We start from the raw sequence: 25,357 nt of genomic DNA, 5'->3' as shown, positions 1-25,357 counted from the left end.
GATATAACTGGTCTGGATAACTGCAATTCAGTTAATTCACATGGTCATGTTTGTTTTTGCTGTTCATGAAGACAGATCAACAGAAGCACTCACTGTTTCCCTACAACATTTAATCTCTTTAATTGGAGCTCAGTATAAGTTAATTGATCTTTACCTAAATGGGTTAAATATGATCTTGGCTTCCCTTGAAAATAAATTCTTCGCATAAAATGCCAGAATTATTCAATGCCTTACTTTGTCAGACATCTGGTGTGCAATAGGCCATTAGTTTCTTTAAACTCTTGTATTGCAAATGAAATAATTTGATTAAAGTTACATTTTGCATTATTGATCAATCTGAACAAATTTAAATGATGTTTCTCTGATATCTATTTCTGAATAAAGATGTCAGTAGACTCATTTTTAATATGTATTCAGTAACAAGGTAACTATTAGTGAATAATTCTTCATTAATTACATAACGAGCCATCGTATCAGTTTTTCTTAAAATTCAATGTATTTGAGCATCACTGGCTACGCTTGTATCTGTAGGACAACACATGGTACGGTGGCTAGCACTGCCACCCAGGGACCTGGGTTTGATTCTATCCTCAGGTGACTGTCTGTGTGGAGTTTACACATTCTCCCTGTGCCTGCATGGGTTTCCTCCGGGTGCTCTGGTTTTGCTCCCACAGTCCAAAGGTGTGTAGGTTAAATGGGGTTGGCTTTGCTAAATTGCCCATTGGGATTTGCTGTCCAGGTGGATTAGCCATGGCAAATGTCGGAAGAGGGTAAGGTGTGAGTATAGGTGGGACGCTCTTTGAAGGTTCCTTGTGACCAGATGGGCCAAATGGCTTGCTTCCACACTTGCAGGGATCCCTTGAATATTGCCCAGAGGGCAGTTAAGTGTCAACCACGCCTTGCTGTGAGTCAGGCATCACATGTAGGCTAGGGCAGGTAAAGATGGCATGTTTTCTTCCTTCCCTAAAGGTCATGACTTGAATGAGATGGGTTTTTACGAATTGCCAGTCATTTATTCCAGAATGTCACTGAATCTCAAAGTCACTATCTGTCATGGTCAAATTTGATCCCAGGTACCCAGAACATTAACCTCATCTTATGCTAGATTACTAGTCTACTGACTTTTATCACTCTGCTACAATCTCTCCCATCCTTATTAACCATTTTAAGTGTCTCTGAAAGGCATGCAAGTCTTTACATTGGAGACAATCTTTTATAATTGTACAGATCTGCAAAGGTGCCTGCTGACTGGAAGGATGCAAACGTAAGGCTTATTTAAGAGGGGAGGAAGAAGCGTTGAGAGCTGTTAGCTTGATATCCATAATAGGGAAGACACCACAGTCTATTACAGGTCATTCTGGTATAATGCGCGTTTCATCAACGCAAATTGCGGATGTTGTTTGGATAACACAAACTTTCTACTGAATGGGTGTAGAGATTTTCTATAGCAATCTTCCACAGCCTAATTTTCTATTGTGTTTTCTCATAGCGTGGTTTCTATGCTGTGAAGTTGCAGAGGAACGCAACTGTCACTTTATAGCAGAATGACCTGTATACAGGATGTGATACCTAAATATTTTGAAAAATTGGCAGAATTGAGCATGGATTTATGAAAGGGAAACCCTGTTTGACAAACTTGTTGGGAGTTGTTTGAGGATGTTCCCTGTAGCATAAACGAAAGAGAATTGGTGAATGTGATGGGTTTGGATTGTCAGAAGGCTTTTGATTAGCTCCCGTGCAGGAGATGAGGAAATAAAATCGGAGTTTGAGGGATTTAGGGGAAACATAATGATGTGGGTCAGTTGGTAGAGGGCAGTGAACAGGAATTACTGGATCATTTCTCCAGATAACAGGCTGTAGCTAATGGGGTACCACAAGGATCAGTGGTAACATACAGGGGTTGGCAGTCTATATAAATGATTTGCATGTGGGGACCAGATTTGCTGCTGACCTCCAACAGGATGAGGAAGTTGTGATGGGGGTGTAAAGCAGCTTGCACAGGGCTTGGGCCAGCAGAGTGAATGAGCTAGAACATGGCACGTGAATTATAATGTAAGTGCATGTGAAATTATTCACTTTACTTGGAAAAAAAAATGAATATTTTTTAAATTTTCAGAGGTTTGGAAAGTGCAGGTGTGCAACGAGATCTGGCTATTCCTGTCCGTGTGTCATTAAGGGCAGGCATGCAAGTGTAGCAAGCAATTAGAAAGGCTAGTTGTAGGTTGGCTTTAATTGCAAAAGGGTTGAGTTCAGAAATAAAGATGTCTTGCTGCAATTTTATACTGCCTTGACGAGACTATATCTTAGATATAAAACTGTCATGCATAGGAGCAGAAGCAGGCCTTTTAGCCCATTGAGTCTCTTCCACCCATCGATAAGATCATGGCCTATCTGCTATAGTGCAGCAGGTCAGGCAGCATCAAAGGAGCAGGAAAATCGACGTTTCGGGCATAAGCCCTTCTTCAGCCCTCATTCCTGAAGAAGGGCTTATGCCCAAAATGTCGATTCTCCTGCTCCTTTGATGCTGCCTGACCTGCTGCGCTTTTCCAGCAACACATTTTTAAGCTCTGATCTCCAGCATGTGTAGTCCTCACTTTCTCCTATCTGCTATAGTGTTGTGTTAGTCTTATCTAAGGAAGAATATATTTGTCATAGAAGGAATGCAACAGAGGGTTCACCGCATTAATTCCTGGAAGACAGAACTGGTTTATGGGGAGGGAATGGGCGCCTGGATCTGTTTTCCCCAGAATTTTGAAGAGTGAGCAGTGATCTGATTGAAACTTAGAATGTTCTTACAGGGTGGATAGAGGTGGGATCTTCTCCTAGGTTTCAGAGGTGTTATGACTCTCCCCAACCCCCCCACCCAAGGCTGGTGACTGTACCTCAGGATAAATGCAGGTTGTTTAAGACTGAGATGAGGTCAGATTGGTTCAGGGTGATAAATCTCTGGAAGCCCCCCCAAATCCAGAAGGCTGTGAAAAATCAGTCTCTGTGCACATTCCAGTCAGAAATCAATATGTTTCTGGAGACTGATGACATTAAGTAGACTGGAGATATTGTGGGAAAATCTCTCTGAGGAGATGTTCGGCCATGATCTAGAATGGTAGTACAGGCTTGAGAAGCTGAATGGCCTACTCTTCATCTCTATGTTCCTTGTGATGTGTTTCCATATTCATGTGACTGACCGCTGTGCTTGATTCCTTCTTTCAAGGAATGAGAAAAAGTATGTGGAAAAATACTGGAAAGAAGTTCAAGTTGGGGATTTTGTTCGCCTGCGTTGCAATGAAATAATTCCTGCCGATATCCTGCTGCTGTACTCCAGTGATCCCGATGGACTTTGCCATATCGAGACTGCTAATCTGGATGGAGAGACCAACCTCAAACAGCGACAGGTTATTAAGGGTTTCACCGAGCTGGTAAGCAATTTTTAACAATTTGAACGGTGACAAGGCTGTCTAGCAAAGGAAGAGGCCATTCTGCCCATTCAGCCTCTGAGCTCCCCAATCAGTTCCACTTCCCAGCTCTTTTCCACACTGCCGTTTGTTGTCTGACAAAGAATACTCAAACCTTTTATCCAGGTACCCAGGCAGGGAGCCAACTCAGATTTTAAATCAACGAGCCCTTCTTTATTTTAACTCATTAAGTACCAATACTTAATATTGAATGTACATTCATTATAACTTCTTATTTCATTTAACTTAACTTCAACTTCAACTCACTTCATTTAACTTCACTTTACTTCATTCAAAAATAGTACTACTCTAACTTTAACTCTCTAAGTTTGAACTTGAATCAGATCCTACCCCAATTAGAGTGAAGTAGCCAACTTTGTTCTCCGTGCAGGTCTCACCTCATTGCACTTTGTTCTCTCTGAAAGTAGCTTCAGGGCACCTGCTTTCACAATGTGGTCTGCAGGCCACCCAGCACTGAGGGAGGCTCTTTGACCCATTGGGCTCCCTAATCCATCCCATTCCCCAGCTCCTTTCCCCATAGTTTTACAATTTACTTTCCCTTCAAACAGGCACAGGAGGAACGGTGAACAAGGGACATGTTCTGCTGAGTAAAGATGTGTTAAAAAAAAATCCAAAGGGAATGTTAGAAAGCTGGAATTAAGATGGAAATGAGGAGCAAGGTATTTTCTGTCAGGGGGTCAAGTGTCTTTGGGACTCTATTCCCCAGAGAGCCTGAAGATAGAGTAGAGTAGCGTTTATTTGTCATTTCTACCATATACAACTGATACAGTAAAATCAAGACAGTGTTCCTCCAGGACTGAGGGTGCTACAGGACAGCACAAACTACACACCCGTACATGGCATAAAGTGCAGACGTGCAGAAGTTACAGTGTAATAGAAGAATGATAAATAATAGACATTTTTCTAGTAGCAATTTGAAGTCGTGCAAAGAATTTCAGATGGGAAAGAGTCCAATCATACTGTGTTTAGGAACCTGATGGCTTGGGGGAAGAAACTGTTCGAGTAAAAAATGAGGTCTGCAGATGCTGGAGATCACAGCTGCAAATGTGTTGCTGGTCAAAGCACAGCAGGCCAGGCAGCATCTCAGGAATAGAGAATTCGACGTTTCGAGCATAAGCCCTTCATCAGGAATAAGAGAGAGAGAGCCAAGCAGGCTGAGATAAAAGGTAGGGAGGAGGGACTAAGGGGAGGGGCGATGGAGGTGGGATAGGTGGAAGGAGGTCAAGGTGAGGGTGATAGGCCGGAGTGGGGTGGGGGCGGAGAGGTCAGGAAGAGGATTGCAGGTTAGGAGGGCGGTGCTGAGTTGAGGGAACCGACTGAGACAAGGTGGGGGGAGGGGAAATGAGGAAGCTGGAGAAATCTGAATTCATACCTTGTGGTTGGAGGGTTCCCAGGCGGAAGATGAGGCGCTCCTCCTCCAGCCGTCGTGTAGTTGTGTTCTGCCGGTGGAGGAGTCCAAGGACCTGCATGTCCTCGGTGGAGTGGGAGGGGGAGTTAAAGTGTTGAGCCACGGGGTGATTGGGTTGGTTGGTTCGGGCGGCCCAGAGGTGTTCTCTGAAGCGTTCCGCAAGTAAGCGGCCTGTCTCACCAATATAGAGGAGGCCACATCGGGTGCAGCGGATGCAATAGATGATGTGTGTGGAGGTACAGGTGAACTTGTGGCGGATATGGAAGGATCCCTTGGGGCCTTGGAGGGAAGTGAGTGTGGAGGTGTGGGCGCAAGTTTTACATTTCCTGCGGTTGCAGGGGAAGGTGCCGGGGGTGGAGGTTGGGTTGGTGGGGGGTGTGGATCTGACAAGGGAGTCACGAAGGGAGTGGTCCTTGCGGAACGCTGATAGGGGAGGGGAGGGAAATATATCCTTGGTGGTGGGGTCCGTTTGGAGGTGGCGGAAATGGCGGCGGATAATACGTTGTATGCGCAGGTTGGTGGGGTGGTAGGTGAGAACCAGTGGGGTTCTGTCTTGGTGGCGGTTGGAGGAGCGGGGCTCAAGGGCGGAGGAGCGGGAAGTGGAGGAGATGCGGTGGAGGGCATCGTCGATCACGTCTGGGGGGAATCTGCGGTCCTTGAAGAAGGAGGCCATCTGGGTTGTGCGGTGTTGGAATTGGTCCTCCTGGGAGCAGATGCGGCGGAGACGAAGGATCTCTTATTCCTGATGAAGGGCTTATGCTCGAAACGTCGAATTCTCTATTCCTGAGATGCTGCCTGGCCTGCTGTGCTTTGACCAGCAACACATTTGCAGGAAGAAACTGTTGCACAGTTTGGCCATGAGAGACCAAATGCTCTGGTATCTTCTGCCAGATGGCAGGAGGGAGAAGAGTTTGAATGAGGAGTGTGTGGGGTTTTCCACAATGCCCTTAGCTTTCGGTTGCAGCATGTGGTGTAAATGTCTGTACGTTTGTCTGTACAATGTCTGAGGGAAGAGAGACCCCGATGATCTTCTCAGCTGTCCTCACTATCTGTTGTATGGTCTTACGATTTGAGATGGTGCAATTCCTGAACCAAGCAGTGATGCAGCAGCTCAGGGTACCCTCAGTGAACTCTCTGTAGAATGTGATGAGGATTGGGGGGGGGGGGGTGCTTTCCTCAGCCCAGTGTAGAAAGTAGAGATGCAGCTGGGCTTTCTTGCCTGTGGAGCTGGTGTTGTGGGTGCAGGTGAGATTGTCCGCCAGGTGTACACCAAGAAATTTGGTGCTCTTCACGATCTCCATGGGGGGAGACGTCGATGTCCAGCAGAGAGTGGTCGCTCAGTGCCCTCCTGACGTCAACAACTATCACTTTCATCTGGTCCACGTTCAGAGACAAATTGTTGGCTGTGCACCAGTCCATTAGCTGCTGCACCTCCTCTGTATGCCGACTCATTGTTCGTGCTGATGAGACCCACTACATTTATATCATCAGCAAACTTGTTGATGTGATTCGACCTGTGCATCGCTGCACTGTCATGTTGAATGTTAAGACTCTCTCATTTATCAGTGGTTGTCAGGAATAGAGAATTTGTTTGGTTGAGGCCACAATCAGATCAGGTATGATCATAGCATTATAGATCTTAATGAGTTGCAAAGCATGCTCGAGGGGTCAAATGGCTTACTCCTGCTTGTCATTCATATATCCATATATAAATGCTGGGAGTGCACGTAGCAAGTGAGTAGAATCTGAAGGAGGATGAAGCAGTTCCTGGGAATCTCAACCAAATCTGCAGCATACAAACAGAAGAGTTCTTTATACAGCATGGGAACAGATCCTTCGGTCCCACTAGTCCATGCGAACCATGTTCCCAAAATAAACTAATCCCACCTAAACCTTGTGACTGTACGTGCATTCACTACTTTCTTGTCGATTAAACCAAATGGTTATGCTATTTTACTAACATGCACAGAATAACCATCAAAACCATGTAACCCATTAATTAAGGGCTTTCAACATAATTTACTACGCTGGTAATTCAAACACTTAAGGTTCCACATAAAGTTCATAAAATCTTTCCTCCTTGCTTTGGTCCCAAGTTATTTTCTCACCTGTCACCTCATTCGTTAATTTAAGCTTAAGATTCCATACAGCAGGAAGCCATTCACCCCATTTTGCCCATGTTGGCTATTTGTAGGATCCAAAAATCTTACTTGATTTCATTATAAGACAAGATCCCCTTTCCTTTCCTATTTGTTAGGTGGACTTGATAATCAATGTCTACACAAAAATGCAATGTTAAATGTTACTCAATGTTGCTCAAGTTCTGAGTTTTTGCCAGAAGTGCGGCATTTGGCAAGTTATTTAGCTCCCTCTTCGCATCACTGTACAAACATGATGAACTGACCATAACTTGTATTTCTTGGGTTTAAACCGGAGTGTTCTTTGTCTCTTTTGACAAGGCCATTCATTTTTTTGCCTTTTGCAATGTAGGTACTCCTGGCTCCAGCTATTGACTGGAAAGACTGTTGGTTCTAAGAGGCTTTGTCTTTTGCTCTGAATATTGACAGAATTTCACCAGAGTTCCAATTTTGCCCTTTGGTTTTTCCCAAAATTCATCAGAGTGGCTTGAAAGACTCTCCGTACCCAAAGCATCCGATTCCATTTTTAGATGAATTTTTACCCAGATGTGTCAATATTTGCAGAAACTTACTTGCACGTAAACACTTTTTTTTCAAGTGACCTTACTAAGTCAATGATGCCAGTGAGCTTGTCGCTTAATGCATTATTTGCATATGTTTGGCCTAGTGTCTCATATTCTGTACAAGCTGCATTGAGAGGGTCCGTATACCAGATCAGTAGCCTCACTTCCAGTAGACACATGATTCATAATTTCATCAATTTGTCTTTTATTTTAAATGTATCTGCTAGAGATGAGAAAATGCATTAGATTAATGATGTGTAACAATTGAGACATGGGGGAAGTGTTCCTATTGACAATGTCTCATGATTTTTCCTTCTGCTCCTGTTTCTCAGTTCTGTAGTTTCACTTTAATGCAAATGTTTTAGAGCTAATTTCTTTTATCCATTTCTGTTTAATGTCTGTGATTGTATTTCCATCTGGTTTTCTTATCCACTATATCATCAAGACCTTAGTGGTGACCCGGCAGAACTGTTAGAAGCAATTGGTATTGAAGATTAGATTCCTGTATGTGCCTCTGTAGATTCTTGTTTGTTCTGCTACTTAGCGTAAATGTGTGTCTGGAGTGGCACTTAGGGATCCAGAGTGTGGTGCTGGAAAAGTATCCAAAGAGCAGGAAAATCGACATTTCGGCCAAAAGCCCTTCATCAGGAATCTCTTAGGGATACCTTGCATTCATTGTACATTTTCTCTGAAGTATCCAATTTTTTCATCCATATGTTGTTCACTTTTCTAAGTGCAAGCTTTCCCTATTTCCTTCCAAATCCTTACTGTAGCTTCTTTCACAACAAGGTGACACATGCCCTAAGCAAGTGATACAAGACAAATCCTAAAGCAATTTCCAAGTTGCTTCCTTCCAAATTATTGAAGTGGAAACTAGCAATAGAGGGGAGAGGGATGTTGTTTGAGGAAGGAAGGAGCTACTCCGATAAAAGCAAGCAGGGAGGGAATGAGTAGTAATATCCTTCAGAAAGAGAGAGAGAAAGAATTAAATTGAGTGACTTATAGAAGAAAGAGCAATGGCATCTCATGCAATGAAATAGGGTTAAACAGTGATAGAGACAATTAGGGAGTGCAAGAGCCATATTGAGTGAAAAAGAGAAGTCAAAGTGGCAAGAGAATGAGAGTAAACAGGTTACTGGTGGCGAGATCAGTGAAAATATTATGTTCATACTAACATTAATTAATATTGCATTGCATATTTGGGGGTAATGTTGAACTGGAGAATGTATATAATGACAGTTCAGGAGAAGACTTTTCTTTCAACTTTTACACCTATTCCAAAGGGCTGGTTCATCGAACTAGAATTAATTTTTCATACTTTCTCATAATTATTTACAGAATTACAAACCACAAGCATGTGCATCTTAATCTGCCTGTTGTGTGGTGTGTCTAATGAGTCACCAGTCCATGCCCACAACCTGAACATGCTCATTGTAAAATCAACCCAGAATAAAATGCTTCTGAGCCTTGTGACTTCATAATGAGGCATTGGTGTGCTTTACATTTAGAAATGTCACGAACTGATGTGCCTGAAAATATAGATTTTGAACTCTATGGAATCAAATTCCGTCATGTGCACAGGAACTTTGTGGTAAACACTCTGCTATACCTGATGCTGATGCCTTGAACTACTTCCCACATGAGATAAAGAAGAATATATTATTGCTATTCTTTTGGAACCGTGCTAAATCTGGAAAATGCTGAAATATTTAGTCAGCCCAGCCGTCTCTTAAGAGAAAAGGGAGTTTCGTGATTTGGGTGCGAACACTTCGTCATAATCAATAACTTATCTACCCTATGTGTAGTGCCTGGAATCAATTTCACAGGTGTAATTTTGGGAAATATTGCAGTTTTCATTTCATGAAAGATAATTGCTTAATGCTGCATTTCCTAAATTATTTCTGAATGATTCTAATGATTTCTGCAGACAAGAACGAGGTAACATTTTCTTTTAAATAAGCAAGTTCATTTTCAGTTCTGCACTCAAAATAGCAAAAGAAATTGTAAAATTTTCCTAGTTCAGGAAATTTTAAAACACTCTGAGCCCATTAGCGTTTAATTGTTGAAAGGTGTATCAAGAACAATTTTGCCTCAAACTACTGTATCATTTTGATGCTTATTCTATAAGTTAAATCAATGAGATTTTTGGTGGATTTTGTTCATGGTGAAAACGTCTCCCACCATCATCCCTCCGTTTTATGGCTTTAACTGAGACATCATTACATCATCTCTGGGAAAGGCTGACTGGCTAATTTTCTGGACCCACAGGAAATCTAATTCCCCTTTTAGTCAGCAGCACAATTGGCACCTTTTGTAGCCTCTCCTAATTTGAGATATGTGAATACCATCATCACGCTGGAACCCTCCAAAGTCTCAAGTCAGTGCAGTGAACGTTTTCAAAATCACAATGCAGGGTAAACGCTGGAGATCTCAGAATCAGCTATGTTGAGATTCCATATGGCACTGATATTTAATTCCATTCTTCACTGCTGCTACAATTATCTTCCAATTGGAAAATTTGGCTTGATGGATGGATAGATCAAGCTGTGACCAAAGAGAGCTTGCTGAAAATTTTGTGCATTCCAACAACATTACTTTGGCAGATATCAAGAGAGCTGGACCATAAATCCACTGCAGAACATCTGCTAACATTCCTAAAGAGAGAGAAATGAAAGCACTAAGGTTTCAGGTGTTGAGTCCATTGAAAGTAGGATCTGCATGAAGAACGGCAGGCATCCAAGAAGTAGGTGTGCCAGAGATAGGAAGGAAATAAAGGTTAAAAAATATTACATGGACAGACATTGTTCATAAATCATCCCATTTGCAAGGAGAGTTTATAAATTTGTAAACCACTCCTCCCAGGTCATGATGTTACTTCCACATCTGGTCCAGTTAGGCCTGTGGCTTCCCCACTTTCTGTCAGTACCATCTGAGCCAAAGGTAGGGTTAGAGACGCAAGCAGCTGGTACGTGATTCAGTTAATTGTCAGTAAGGTCAAGTCACAGAGGTCAAGTCAAAATTTCCAGTTGGCCTGATTTCCTCCACACACATCCTCTCCCCCCACCTCATGAACAGCCTTCCAGGCAGATTGTGATCGAAGGGCTCCCTCCACCTTCTCAGTTGTTTGACACCTGTAGCCACTTCTTACTGTTCTATTTCTCTGTTTCTCTTGACCCCTCTCCCTATCCATCCCTGACTCTCTGTCAGTCTCTCTATGTCCCTTTCTCTGTCTCTCTGTATCTCATACGTTCCACCTTTCTCTGTCTCTTTTCTTCTCCTCATGTCTCTGCCTTACTTCGTCAGTTTGTCGGTCACCCTCCGTCCCTTTCTGTCTCTCTCACTATGTCTCTCATACTCCGTTTCTCTCTGTCTCAGTCTGCCTCTCTATCCCCTGTCACCTGAAGCAGCGACCTGACCAGCTGTATGAAAGGGCCTCCTACTGGCCATCTGGCTTTGAAAACCCACCCACTCTCTTCTATTGACTGATGAACTTGCCTCTGAGATGATTGGGCAATTTGGGGACAATCGGAGCAGGTTACTTGTACCTAATGGGAATCCAACATTAGGGTGTAACCCGAAACCTAATTTCCTGCCCAAGGTGTGAGACCTGGTGATTGGAATATTATTTTATCTTTTCGTTGGTTTATTTTTTCAATTAAGTGTTTAAAATTGAAAGTAAGATGAGTGGGTGGCATGGTGGCACAGTGGTTAGCACTGCTGCCTCACAGCGCCAGAGACCTGGGCTCAGTTCCCACCTCAGGCAATTGTCTGTGTGGAGTTTGCACATTCTTCCAGATCAGGTGAATTGGCCATGCTAAATTGCCCATAGTGTTAGGTGAAGGGAAATGGGTCTGGGTGGGTTGCTCTTCAGAGGGTCGGTGTGGACTTGTTGGGCCGAAGGACCTGTTTACACACTGTAGGTAATCTAATCTAATAACTGTTCTTTTTCTTCCCTTTGTTTTGTGTGTTTAGGAAACAGAATTTGACCCCATGAAGTTTAACAGTGTGATAGAATGTGAAAAGCCACACAATGATCTGAACCGATTTCGAGGATATATGTGAGTACTGCACAGCTCCATGCTGCATTGCCTCTGTAGGGAAGACTGCAGCTTTTGCTACAAACATGGGGAGGCTGTGGTTATGTTCTTGGAATAGTAACCTCGAAGCTCATTACTAACTCCCTGGGGTCATGGGCTCAAATTCCATCAAAGCAGCTGGTTAATTTTAAATTCAGTTCTTCATAAATCTGGAATTCAGAACTGGTCCAAGTAATGGTAACCATGAAATTACAATCGAATATCATCACAGCTGCATTCACTGGTGCCCTATTGAGAGGGAAATTGGTCATCTTTACCTTTACTAGTTGACATGTGACTCCACACCCACAGTAATGTGGTGTCTTGTAAATTGTTGAGTAAGATTTGTTGAAGAGCAAATCAGGACGGGCAACAGATGTTGGCCTTGTCAATGACACCCACACCCTGTGAAAGAACAGCACGTATATCTTCACACTCTTAAGACTACCCAGTAAATGTTGTCCAGTTGCAGAATTGTGGCAAATTTCTACACTGTATTATGAGTTCTTCTGGTGGAGGTTGGTTGGGTCTGGTCAATAGCTTGCTTTTGATGCCAAAAGGAAATATAGTTTGATAGGATCTGCCAGTCTTTGGGAAGCTGAGCCTACCCATCCGACAGCACTGAAAGTTATGTACCATATTATTATTTTGTATGATAGACAGAATGTCTCTTTGGCTTGAACAGTTTTGGTCCCTTTATCTGAGGAATGACACCTTTTAATTGGAGGCGGATTTGAGGAGGCTCACTAGGATGATCCCTGGTGTTCCTGATGAAGGGCTAATGCCCAAAATGTCGACTGTTCTGCTCCTCGGGTGCTGCCTGACCTGTGCTTTTCCAGCACCACACGTTTTGACTTTGATCTCCAGTGTCTGCAGTCCTCACTTTCTCCTGATCCCTAGTATGGTGGGGATTGCCTTATGAGCCAAGGCTAAACAGGTTAAGCCTGTTTAGCCACTGGTGTTTAGAAAAACAAGAGATGATCATATTGAAACATTTATAATTGTGAAAGGGTTTTGACAGAGTAAGTGCTGGGAAGATGTTCCCCCTCACAGGAGAGTTTGAGAGCAGAGGGCCATTTTCTCAGAGTGAAGGGATGCCTCTTTAAGACTGAGATGAGGAGGAATCAGTTGGGGATCAAGGGTAACAGGCAGAAAAGTGAATGTCATAGGTGAAAGAGGAATATCAGATCAGCCATGATCCTATAGAATGGTGGAGCAGGGTGAGGTGGGGGGGGGGCGGGGGAGGTTAAATGTTGGCTTTTGTTGGCCCTTGGTATTCTTGTGAAATGCCCTGATGGGTGTAAGATGAAAAGCTTTGACAAACTATCTATTTTTCTTCCAGCGCAATGGGTTGACTTCACTTAAGGACTGAAATGAAAAGGTCACATTTTTCCAGTTAATCTTTACTGAATCTGTGTTGTATTCTAACACAGTCATGTGTAGAACAACGGTTAATAATTTAATTACATTTAATCTTTACATAAATTTGGTTTACCCATTTGCTACTCTATTCTAAACTTCTGTCTCTTGTACTTTGTTGTGGATTTTGTATTTTCCTTCCACCTTTCTCCTGCTCCTCCTGCAGTCAGTAACTGTGCCAACTGCTGCCTTGTACTTTTGCTGTCTGGCTGTAGGCCCCAAGCAATAAGTTTCGGAAAAATCTTGAGCAAGGCTTCTCAAACGTAGACGGGATTTTGAGGTCATAGGCTCCAAGTCAGTGGAAACTGCCCTGAAGTTTAAATTGAATATTATCAGCACAAAATATTGACTAATGTTTTATTCCCCTTTTATGGTGACTGTAGCCTCAAGGACAGGGGCAGCATGGTTGCTGCACTGCTGCCTCACAGTGCCAGGGATCCTGGTTCAAATTCAGCTTTGAATGACATTCTGGGTGGTGTTTGCATGTTTTCTCCGTGCCTGCATGGACTTTATCCAGATGCTCTGGTTTCCTCCCACAGTCCAAAGATGTGCAGGTTAGGTGGATTAGCCATGCTAAATTACTCACAGTGTCTGGGGATGTGTGGGTTAGCCATGAGAAATGCAGGGTTACAGGGAAAGCTTTCGGTGGGTGCTTTGGAGTGGACTCAATGGGCTGAAAGATCTGCTTCCATGCAGTAGGGGTTCTATGATGACAGATCTTTTCAGGGTTGATCCTGGCTGGACAAAATGTGTATGCTTTTAGATAGAAGAAATCCAATAATTCCCACTGTAGACTTGCAGCTGAAGTCTATCCCCCCTTTTCATTTGCCCCCAGTGCCCCCAGTCTGCAAGCACCCTTCTCATACTCCCAAGTATTCACGCTTGTGTCACTAAAATGAGCCATTAACGTGAGACACCAGGAAATATTTCGGGAAATTCTTTTCGAGATCAAGCGTGAGTTGGTGCCACTACTTGAACATGATGAACACGATGATCAGGATTAGGGAACCCCTACCTGAACAGCATCCTCCACTCCCAGCCTCACCCCCACACTTATCTCAGAATCGTAAACAGCTTCACGATATCAAGTGGGGCACCAGTTGCAGTGAGCTGGTTAAGCCGAACCAATGACATGAACTGCTAATCTGTTGGATGGGTGAGAAATGAGATAGCGCGGTCATGCACTGATCCAAGTTGCAAACACACCGATGCACACATACAGTGAGAAGCCAGATTATCCCCAACAACAAAATAAAAAGAATTGAGTTTCTATTTTTGGAAGCTACCTGCTGCACAAACCTTAATCACATCTGTTCATTTCAAGCATGTGGGCACAGCAGTGGTGTGCCTGTTATGTAAAGGTAATCAGTTAGTCAGAAGGATCATTAGGACAGACAAGCTTGGACTCTGAAAAGGCCAATATCAGTAGATTTAACTCAAATTAATCTGACATGTGTTTCATGTTACTGAAGAAACAGATGCTTCCTTTACTCTATTAGTCTGTTGGAGCCTGGTTACTTTCGAGTGTTGCCTGGGTACGTGCAGAATTGCTTACATAATCGATTCTGGACTTAGCTTCTCAACATTAAAGCATATGCATTTCTTTCAGTTTTTAATTTGAAGTTGCACTAATTTAGAGTAAAGGGTGCGGCAAAATATATTTGGGTGTCTTTAAATAAAATGGTTCATGCATAGAATTGACAATGTATTAGTTAATAATATTGCCCTGTTTTGTTTCAAACTTGGCAGCATCTTTTTTGATTTGTTCCTGGGAGATAGGCATCACTGACTAGAATTTATTGTCCATCACTAGAGGGCAGTTAAGAGCCAACTAGAGGGCAGTTATGGGTCTGGAATCACCTGCAGACCAGACCAGGTAAAGGTGGCAGATTTCCATCACTCAAGGACTTCAGTGAACCAGACAGCTGAGGTAAATTGTTAGTCATATGTTATGAAATGATAACGTTGGAGGAAATCTGAAATTCCAAGAAATTTAAAGGAGAAAATGAAGTGTGAATCCAGGCAGCAAGTATTTGAATAGGGACTTCAGTGTCAGTCATTGACCTTTGTCGAACTCCAATGAAAATGACCTTTAATTGTTCCTCCTTCCTGTAGCAAACACGTAAAGCAAATAGAGGAAAGGCAATTATAGTGTTGTTCTATTTATTCAAAGTAGTAATGACAAAATAGTAATTGTGGAGAGGAGTCAGAGAAGTTATTTTAGAAGGTTTTACAACACCATTATATTGCCATTTTAAAAGTGGAGTGTCAAAAGTATGTTCAGCAGAAAGCAATAACAATTCACCATTTGGATTAATTCCAGATGTTGGGTTGTTGCATCTTAAGGTACTGTTTATTTTGGGCAGGAATAGTCGTGTTTACTGACCAATTTGCAGACTTCACATCCTTCCATTACTTTTACAACTTAAAGTGCGGACTTGGCATCACAAACATTCAAAATACCCATCCCCAGAACAGGAGAATGTAAGATGAAGAATGGCAGCAGCACTGTGTAGCATATACAGGTGTAGAAGGTGCACAGCAACAGCTCACCAAATGCTCCTTTGACAGGACTTCCCAAACCAGCAAGCTGTACCACTTGGAATAATGTTTCTCAAATGGTGGACAATTGGGAAGTGAGGCCTGGCTATTCTTGTACTGCGAACTAACATGCAAGTACAAAACACATGTAGAAAGGCAAAGTGGAGATGGTGGAATAGTGGTATCATAGCTATTAAACTAGCACGTTGAGAGTGTGACACTGGAAAAGCACAGCAGGTCAGGCAGCATCCAAGGAGCAGGAGAAACGACGTTTCGGACACTCTCGATTCTCTTGCTCCTTAGATGCTGCCTGACCTGCTGCACTTTTCAGGCACCACACTCTTGACTCTGATCTCCAGCATCTGCAGACCTCACTTTCTCCTATTAAACCAGCAACCCAGGTAATGCTATAGGGATCTATGTTTAAATCCTGTCACGGCAGGTAATGGAACTTGAATTCAATTAAAAAGAACTATGGACTTGAGAGTCTAATATGACCACGAGATTGTTGTCAATTGTCAGAAAAACCCATCTGGTTCACTCATGTCCTTCAAGGAAGGAAATCTGCCACCCTTACCCAGTCTGGCCTACATGTGACTGCAGACCCATAGTAACATGGTTGACTCTTAACTGCCCTCTGGACAACTGAAAATGGGCAATAAATGCTGAGTCTGGCCAGTGAAACCCACATTCTGTGAGTGAATTAAATAAAAAATCTATTTTGACCTTTAGCAAAAGATGATTTAAGTCCAAGAGCAGCTGTCTTTCTTGAGTGGTACAGGACCTTTGTGAGGCCACACTCGGAATGTTGTGCAGTATTAGTCCCTTTGTCTAAAGAAAGATATACTTTACATAGAAGGCAGCTCACCACCTACTCAAAGGGAATTTGGGAGGGCAATAAATATTGGCCGAGCCAGTGATGTCCACAACCTATGATTGAGTTAGGAAAAATGAAAGGCGTACAGTAGAGGTTTGCCAGATTTCCTGGAATGTTGAGCTTGTCTTATGATGAGAGATTGAGGAGACTGGGTCTGTATTCTCAAGAGTTTAGAAGAATGAAAGGTGATTGTGGGCAGCACGGTGACACAGTGGTGAGCACTGCTGCCTCACAGCGCCAGAGACCCGGGTTCAATTCCCGCCTCAGGCGACTGACTGTGCTCCCTGTGTCCGCGTGGGTTTCCTCCGGGTGCTCCGGTTTCCTCCCACAATCCAAAGATGTGCAGGTCAGGTGAATTGGCCATCTAAATTGCCCCTAGTGTTAGGTAAGGGACAAATGTAGGGGTATGGGTGGGTTGCAAGTCGGTGTGGACTTGTTGGGCCGAAGGGCCTGTTTCCACACTGTAGGTAATCTAATCTTGCTGGAACTTGCAATTTTTTTTTTAACGGGCAAGGTAGGTTAATGCAGAATGTATGTATCCCCTGGGTGAGGCTGTTAAAGAGGACAGGGAGACACTGATGTCTACAGATGCTGGAGATCAGTGTTGAGAGTGTGTTGCTGGAAAAGCACAGCAGGTCAGGCAGCATCCGAGGAGCAGGAGAATTGATGTTTTGGGCCAGAGCCTTCATTGGAAATGTTAAAAAGGACAAGCCATTTAGGACTGAATGGAGGAGGAATTTCTTCACTGAGGTGAATAAATCCCTGAATTCTATCACACAGGGCTGTGGAAACTCAGTCGTTAAGTGAGTTCAAGGGAGAAAATGGTAGATTTCTAGAGCTTAAGGACATCCGGGGAATAGTTTCAAAGGTCAACCGAATGTCTCAAGGGCAAATGTTGATTTGGGTTGCGAACTTGTCAATCTTAGATGGGCTAAAAGCATTCAGTCCAGAAAGCTGCTTGGGGAATGTGATTTCTTGCAAATGAGCTAACTAATTTCTGATGTGGTAGGATTCCACTGTATACCATCACTAATCCCCATGCTTGGGAACTATAGCTGGCACATTTCAGTATTAGATCAGTTATAGCAACAGAAATAACTGTCCAGACTCAAACATGTTGCGTAATTTAGATTTTTTTCCAATTACATTTTCCAGCTTTACTCTCCCTATGATTAATTGTTTTGTAGCAGCTCTGGAATTTCACATGTAAACACTAAAAGTAAATTGTAGTGATTGTAATGAGTCAGCCAGTTCCCTGAGTGGGGCTGTTAATCTGATCCAATCAGGGAGCCCTGGCTGACAGAAATAAACAGGAGTGTCAGAGATTCTGTTCACTCTGAGAGCTCATTCTGAGGGAGTTGGATTAGTGTCAACAATTCTCCACCTGTAAATAAAGGGTGATTTGATCACGGGATACAGGTCTCTGTGAAGTTATTTCAAAAATGTGACTGTGATTATTGAACGGGCTTGCCTCATGCAAGATCTTCAAAGTTGAAGGTTTAAGATCTCAAACTACATATCTCGGTGCTTAAAGATCTATCATTACTAGTCCAACTAGCTTTCACAATGTGATGGATGTTAAGTCATAGTTTAAAAATATGGGCCACCCATTTAAAAAGAGATGAGGAAGCAGTTTTTTTTCTGAGGGATGAGATTCTTTGTAATTCCGTTCTTCAAAAAGCAGTGGATGCAGCATCTTTAAATATTTTTAAGGCAAAGCTAGATAGATCCTTGATTACTAAGGGGATGAAAGATTATTGGGCTTGTTCAGGAATGTAAAACTGAGATTAAAATCAAATCAGCTATAATCTTACTGAATGGCAGAGGAGGCTTGAAGGGCCAAATTAATGCAAAGGAACAAACGGATGAGAAGGGACCATTTCAGGGTTTTGGGAGATCTAAGGGCTACAAAGGTTCGTGTCTTGTTGACGTTAAGGATGCATGGCCTTTAGTGTATTCTCTTGACTGTAGCCCAGCAGACTGAGACGATTGACTAGCTATTACGAGTAGCCAAGCTGTGCACAGGTTTCCTGCAACCCAGAATACTCGTCTGTCTAGAGCAATGTTTAAAATGGTGGTTAAATAGGAGGCACAAAATCTGAATATAATATTTTAAATTGAAAACTGCCTTAGGGAGTACAGTCCCTTGTTTCCCTCTGTTTGATCTGAAAATTGCCAAGTTGAGGTCAGACTTCAGGTCTCTAACATTGTAACATCAAACAAAGCTAATCCCACCTGATTTTGTTTAGGAGTTAAACTTCCTCTATTTCTCTTGCTGTGTCTTGCTGTTTTATATATATATATAATCTATAAAATTGACCTAATTCCCTTTATACAGCTAAAATCAAAGCCTGTCATTGAACTAGTTTACAGGTAAGGAGCACATAGTCTCCTGGGTACCATTAGCATAGCCCAACTTCGTATCTGCCCCATTCAAACCTGGCATGAGTTGTTCGGCAATCGCAGTTAGATTTTTGGCTGTCATGGGCATCACTATTGGGAACATTAATGGAACAGATCTCAGAAGAGAACAAAGTGTTTCAGAAGAGAATGGAAAACCATCATGGTCAGTGCCGATGTGGTGATGCTCAATCTAAGGCTTTAGCTCAGGTCACAAAGGAACTCTGAAGCTTCTTCCAGCCATGAAGAAATTTTAAATAAAAATAACTTCGCTTTCCTCTTCTCTGTCTATTTCTGTTTGTCATCAGGCCGACCTGGCTGGCATTTTCTGGTGGCTTCCTTGTCAGATTGGTGTATGAGTTGGAAATAGCTAGAAACCAGTTACATGAATATGTATCCCAAGCTACATAATTCATTGTCACATTGCAGTCACATGCTGTGTAGCAAGACACCAGTCTATTGGCTAGGAGAAAGTGAGGACGGCAGGTGCTGGAGATCAGAGCTTAAAAATGAAAATCCACAAACCTGTCTGCCCCAGCCGACCCATTGTCTCAGCCTGCTCCTGCCCCACCGAACTCATCTCTGCATACCTTGACACGGTCCTGTCCCCCATAGTCCAAGAACTCCCCACCTACGTTCGGGACACCACCCACACCCTCCACCTCCTCCATGATTTTCGTTTCCCCGGCCCCCAACACCTTATCTTCACCATGGACATCCAGTCCCAAACACCTCCATCCCCCATCACGAAGGCCTCAAAGCCCTCCACTTCTTCCTTTCTCACGAACCAACCAGTACCCTTCCACTGACACCCTCCTTCGACTGACTGAACTGGTCCTCACTCTGAACAACTTCTCTTTCCAATCCTCCCACTTCCTCCAAACCAAAGGAGTAGCCATAGGCACCCACATGGGCCCCAGCTATGCCTGCATCTTCGTAGGATATGTGAAACAGTCCATCTTCCGCAGCTACATTGGCACCACCCCCCACCTTTACCTCTGCTACATCGAGGCCTGTATTGGCGCTACCTCGTGCTCCCACGAGGTTGAATAGGTCATCCACTTTACTAACACCTTCCACCCCGACCTCAAATTTACCTGGACCGTCTCAGACTCCTCCCTCCCCTTCCTAGACCTCTCCATTTATATCTCGGACGACCGACTCAACACGGACATTTACTATAAACCGACTGACTCCCACAGCTACCTAGATTACACCTCCTCCCACCCTGCCCCCTGTAAAAATGCCATCCCATATTCTCAATTCCTTCACCTTCGTCGCATCTGTTCCCAGAAGGACCAATTCCAATACCGAACAACCCAGATGGCCTCCTTCTTTCCCTCAGACTTGGTTGACGATGCTCTCCACCACATCTCCTCCACTTCCCACTCCTCCGTCCTTGAACCCTGCCCCTCCAATCGCCACGAGGACAGAACCCCGCTGGTCCTCACCTACCACCCCACCAACCTCCAGATACATCGTATCATCCTTTGTCATTTCCGCCACTTCCAAACAGACCCCACCACCAAGGATATATTTCTCTCCACACCCCTATCAGCGTTCCGGAAAGACCACTCCCTCCACGATTCCCTCGTCAGATCCACACCCCCCACCAACCCAACCTCCACTCCCGGCACCTTCCCCTGCAACCTCAAGAAATGCAAAACTTGCGCCCACACCTCCCTCCTCACTTCCCTCCAAGGCCCCAAGGGATCCTTCCATATCTGTCACAAATTCACCAGCACCTCCACACACATCATTTACTGCATCCGCTGCACCCAATGTGGCCTCCCCTACATTGGGAAGACAGGCCGCATACTTGCGGAATGTTTCAGAGAACACCTCTGGGACACCCGCACCAACCAACCCAACCGCCCCATGGCTGAACTCTTTAACTCCCCCTCCCACTCCACCAAGGACATGCAGGTCCTTGGCCTCCTCCATCGCCAGACCATGGCAACACGACGCCTGAAGGAAGAGCGCCTCATCTTCTGCCTCGGAACCCTCCAACCTCAAGGGATGAATGCAGATTTTTCCAGCTTTCTCATTTCCCTTCCCCCCCACCTTTTCTCAGTCCCAACCCTCAGACTCAGCACCGCCTTCTTGACCTGCAATCTTCTTCCCGACCTCTCCGCCCCCACCTCCTCTGCGGCATATCACCCTCACCTTAACCTCCTTCCACCTATCGTATTCCCAATGCCCCTCTCCCAAGTCCCTCTTCCCTACCTTTTATCTTAGCTTGCTTGGCACACCCTCCTCATTCCTGAAGAAGGGCTTATGCCTGAAACATCGATTCTCCTGTTCCTTTGATGCTGCCTGACCTGCTGCGTTTTCCAGCAACACGTTTTTAAGAACAGTGTATTGGCAACAAAGAAAGAAATACACACAGAGGCTTCAGCATTTCAAAGTGTATTTAGTTCCAACTGCGGGACCCATAATAAGGAACATGGTGGTAGCGCTGTTGTCTATGAGTAGAAACCCAAACTTGAAAAGAATTTAGTGGGGATTAGATTGGAACATCAATCAGAGAAATGAAGCCAGAAAATATGAATTTAAGAGCCTAGCCGAAAAGCATCTGGATCAGCTCATTTGGAGTGCTGCACGCCCCAAAATACAAAGGGCAAAGCCACAATATCATATGTTGTAGACACTGTCAGAGCAAATGAAGCTACGTTTGGACAGATAAAGAAGTTGACTACACAAGTGTCTAACTTCCAGTTGATTCAAAACAAAGGTTGCATTGTTGATGCAGTGTGTCAAGCAACATAGAGGAGGAACACCCTCTTCTAACACTGAAAGAGATCTCACTAGCAACGGCAGTTGTTTATGGCAAGTTTTATCCCAAAAATAATAACAGGCATGTGAAAATTGACACGAAATCTTTAGGGTTGACAACATTCAAGATGCTCATTAACTGGTATAACTTTCTTGTCTAATGAACGTGGGCTGAGATACATTCCAGCAGTAAGTGCAGAAGGTAAAGGAGTAATCAGCATTGCTGACAAAATCCAGCTATATGGTGTAGATGAATAAGAACATGACCACTATTGACACAAAGCCATGAAGAGAATCAAGAAAGTGGGGATCACATTAAACGTAGACAGGTGTACAGTGATGGTGACTCAATGCTGTTTCTTCAGTTGATGGAGTCAAGGTGATTCTAGCAAAAAGAATTGTAGGTATCCCTAAAATGGAAAGATCCCTTAGCTTTCTTCTGTTTCCTTCATGGAACGTAGGCTGGGTCAGCATTTCTTGCCCAACCCCAGTTGCTCTTGAGAAGGTGATAGTGAGTTGCCTTCTTGAAACACTGTAGCCCATGTACTGTAGGTACTCAAAATGCTGTTAGAGAGGGAATTCCAGGATTTTGACTCAGTGACCAGTATGGTCCATATGAATGCTTTGATGCCTGTCAAAACACACAGGCAAACCTACATGAGGAGATAAAAGATTTTGAGTAACTAGTGATCAAGAGTCACATGAGAGAAGTTCCGTGAAACTCAAAGAAGCAGCTTGCAAGGAGACATGTCTACAGCAGAGAAAAAACTGTCACTCTGTAAGTAGACAATTCAACAAAAGATTGGAAAGTCAAAGGGTGGTGAATGACTGGAATGCGCTGCTAGAGGAGGTGGTGAAAACAGACACAATAGCAGCATTCAAAAAGCACCCGGATGAATACAATAGGAAGGGAATAAAGGGATACGGATCCTGTAAGTGAAGGCAATTTTAGCCTGTAAGGGCAAAATGTTGGACACAGGCTTCAAGGACAGAAGAGCCTGTCCCTGAGCTGTATTGTTCTTTGTTCTATCCCTGGTACAAGAGGGAAAGTCAATACCATTTACATATAAAACTGAGGCTAGATATGCCAACATTGAAAGAGTTGTTCATCGAAATTGTATAGACAGACATTTATGACAGAAAGGTCAGAGTGATCACCTTCCACTGGAGTGGATCTACAAGAAGAATCTGTGTAGATCTCTAGCAAGACCTGTGAGATTACTCTTGAGGCTTTGGAATTATGATTCATTCAGTGTGTGCTCCCTTGTCATCTTAGACCTCTTAAAATGCATCACTTCACACTTTTCAGGATTAAATTACATCTGTCATGATAAATTCATTTTTGAGGTATTCACGAAGGCATTGGATGATTTCCTCAGTAGTCAGGTATGCAGGAAATGGGGAATAGGCAGGTTATTGGGACGAGATAATAGAGCCTGATAAATTGTCAAACTCTAATGACCTCATTCTGCATTGTGCATTAATCCAAGGAGCAGGAGGATCAATGTTTCTAGCACAAGCATCACTCCTGATAAAGGGCTTATGCCTGAATCGACGATTCTCCTGCATCTCAGATGCTGCCTAACCTGCTGTGCTTTTCCAGCGCCACACTTTTCGACCATAACCTGGTGTCATCTGATAGCGATTGAGGTGACTGAATCCCAAAACTACAAGGTAGAGCCACAGCATCCCATCACCAAAATGATATGGCGAATAATATTTAGGTAAAACAAAACAAAGCCTAATAGACTCTTGAGGACTGCAATATATTCACAAAAAGCTGATTGTTAACCTGCCAGGTTCCCTGATTGCCTACAAAAGAACAGGTTAAGATTTCAACATGCAGGAAGGCAACAGTATGGCTGATTTTAATTTGTCTGTTGAATTTTGCCAGTGAAATCGAGAGTGAAATGTTAGAGTTGGGAGAGGGGGCCCCCTGAAGGTATGTCATTGTTTGCAAAGGCCCAAGGAAATGTGTCAACATTTGCTGCATGCCAATTGGAAAACCACAGCTGTAAAACAAAAACCTAACAGAAAAATGGTTAACTTTTCTACTTCAGAGAACCAATCCATGATTATATTTCAACAAGCACAACCTGAAATAAATTCCGAGGTTGCATAATATTAATTCTGATTTTGGACTTTAACCCATTTTTCCTTCCTGTCATTCTGATTTTAGTTCAGTCATTATGTATGTGAAAATCTGGCTATACCTCCTGCCAAATGACTTCACTCCATTAAAATATTGGGAGATGCAATATTGCTACACTTTGCCATCAAACAAATAATGAAAAGTTGTATTAAATGGGAAATGATTGATATAGTTCTTGGCAAAGGTGTTTCATTTTCCCGTTGGTCAGTGTTCTAAATGAGACCAATAAATACCGCACGATGATATTTAGGGATTCTGGGTGTGGTTTTATCTTTAAAGCAATAAAATACTTCAGTCATTCACCACAGTAAATAAATTACTTTGGCTGAGCCAATTTACTGTAAGTATATGACTGGCTTCATCTCGTCTTTTTTTTTCTAATGTATAGAATCAGATATTGGTCTGATTTGCTACATTATTTATTGACTGTTGAAGTTGTGACAAGCTGCACATTTGCAGGTACAGGGTAAAACATGATGCAAGAGACTTTGGCACCGTCACCACCTGCTTCATCAGAAAGAAGTCAGGAGCGTTTTGGTTTCGCATCCTTGTGGTTTCGCTAGGAATGATTGCATTCACATTGAGTTTCCCATTGATTGTTCTCTTCCTTTATGCTTCGACAGTTCCCTGGTATCCTGTTACAGTACATTCATGCTTCATGTATGTCCTTCATGCATGGATAGGCCATTTTCCAGGGCTGGGCATCACAGACACCTCAAATGGCACCTGCACTTTCCAGTGATCAGACATGGAAGCTTGGGCTCATCTCTCTTAACGTTCCCTCAGCCACATGTACTGATTCAAGTTGTGGTACCCTCCATGGATGAGACTGGCTTTTTTTGCTTTAGGAATAAAACACTTTTTAAATTATATTCATTTATGAACATGGACTTTTCATGTTGGATGAGTTAATGAATTGGAAGGATTCAGATCATCTCTGGATGACAGAAGAAAAGTTTGGATATGTGTGTGAGTGTCTCCTGATCCCTGAAATTAACTTCAACTCTTTGGGTGTTATTTTCAGGCAGTCTCTCTTCTTGCATGCGTCATCTATAGATCAGTCATGCAGGTAGCACAAAACAAGAGGAAAGTCTGCTGACCGTATTAAAGCATGTACTTGGTCTGCACTTTCTTGAACTTAGTTTAGCTTATCCATGGATTTCCTTATTTATCTTTCGTTATTGCTTGTCAAGTGTACACCGTAGTGTGAAATAATTGTGATGCTGGCGATTTGACTGTTAAGGAGTCTCTTGCGAGTTGTTGATTGAGTTGTGCCACTGCCTTGTGTATATTCTGATGAGAGTACAAAAAGGAAAGTTTCCATCTTCATTAGAACAGTAGAAGTGTTGAGGCATAAGCTTGAGCTTTTCAACTATAGGTTAATGCGGCCCCGTAGCTTGATTTCTTTTCTCAGGTGACTGCCGTTTTGTTTCTTTGTTCTTGTATGGGACGTAGGTGTTGCTGCAATGCTGTCAATTATTGGCAATCCCTAGTGCCCTTGTACTGTTTGACTCTATTCTTTCATAGGATGTGGG

General features: G+C 43.2%; 1 protein-coding gene across 1 annotated transcript in view; it reads left to right on the top strand.

Annotated features, from left to right (window-relative positions):
• atp10a (ATPase phospholipid transporting 10A) overlaps positions 1 to 25,357 on the top strand; it is a 175,709-nt gene that overhangs the window by 57,075 nt on the left and 93,277 nt on the right. The window contains exons 2-3 of the mRNA XM_060826997.1: positions 3,212 to 3,416; positions 11,555 to 11,640. Coding sequence (XP_060682980.1) covers positions 3,212 to 3,416; positions 11,555 to 11,640 — 291 coding nt within the window. The remainder of the gene's footprint in view (positions 1 to 3,211; positions 3,417 to 11,554; positions 11,641 to 25,357) is intronic.

Source organism: Hemiscyllium ocellatum, chromosome 6, assembly GCF_020745735.1.
Source record: "Hemiscyllium ocellatum isolate sHemOce1 chromosome 6, sHemOce1.pat.X.cur, whole genome shotgun sequence".
In the NCBI taxonomy this organism is placed as follows: domain Eukaryota; kingdom Metazoa; phylum Chordata; class Chondrichthyes; order Orectolobiformes; family Hemiscylliidae; genus Hemiscyllium; species Hemiscyllium ocellatum.
The sequence above is the reverse complement of the archived record's forward strand: the minus strand, read 5'-3'. Positions and strand labels throughout refer to the sequence as shown.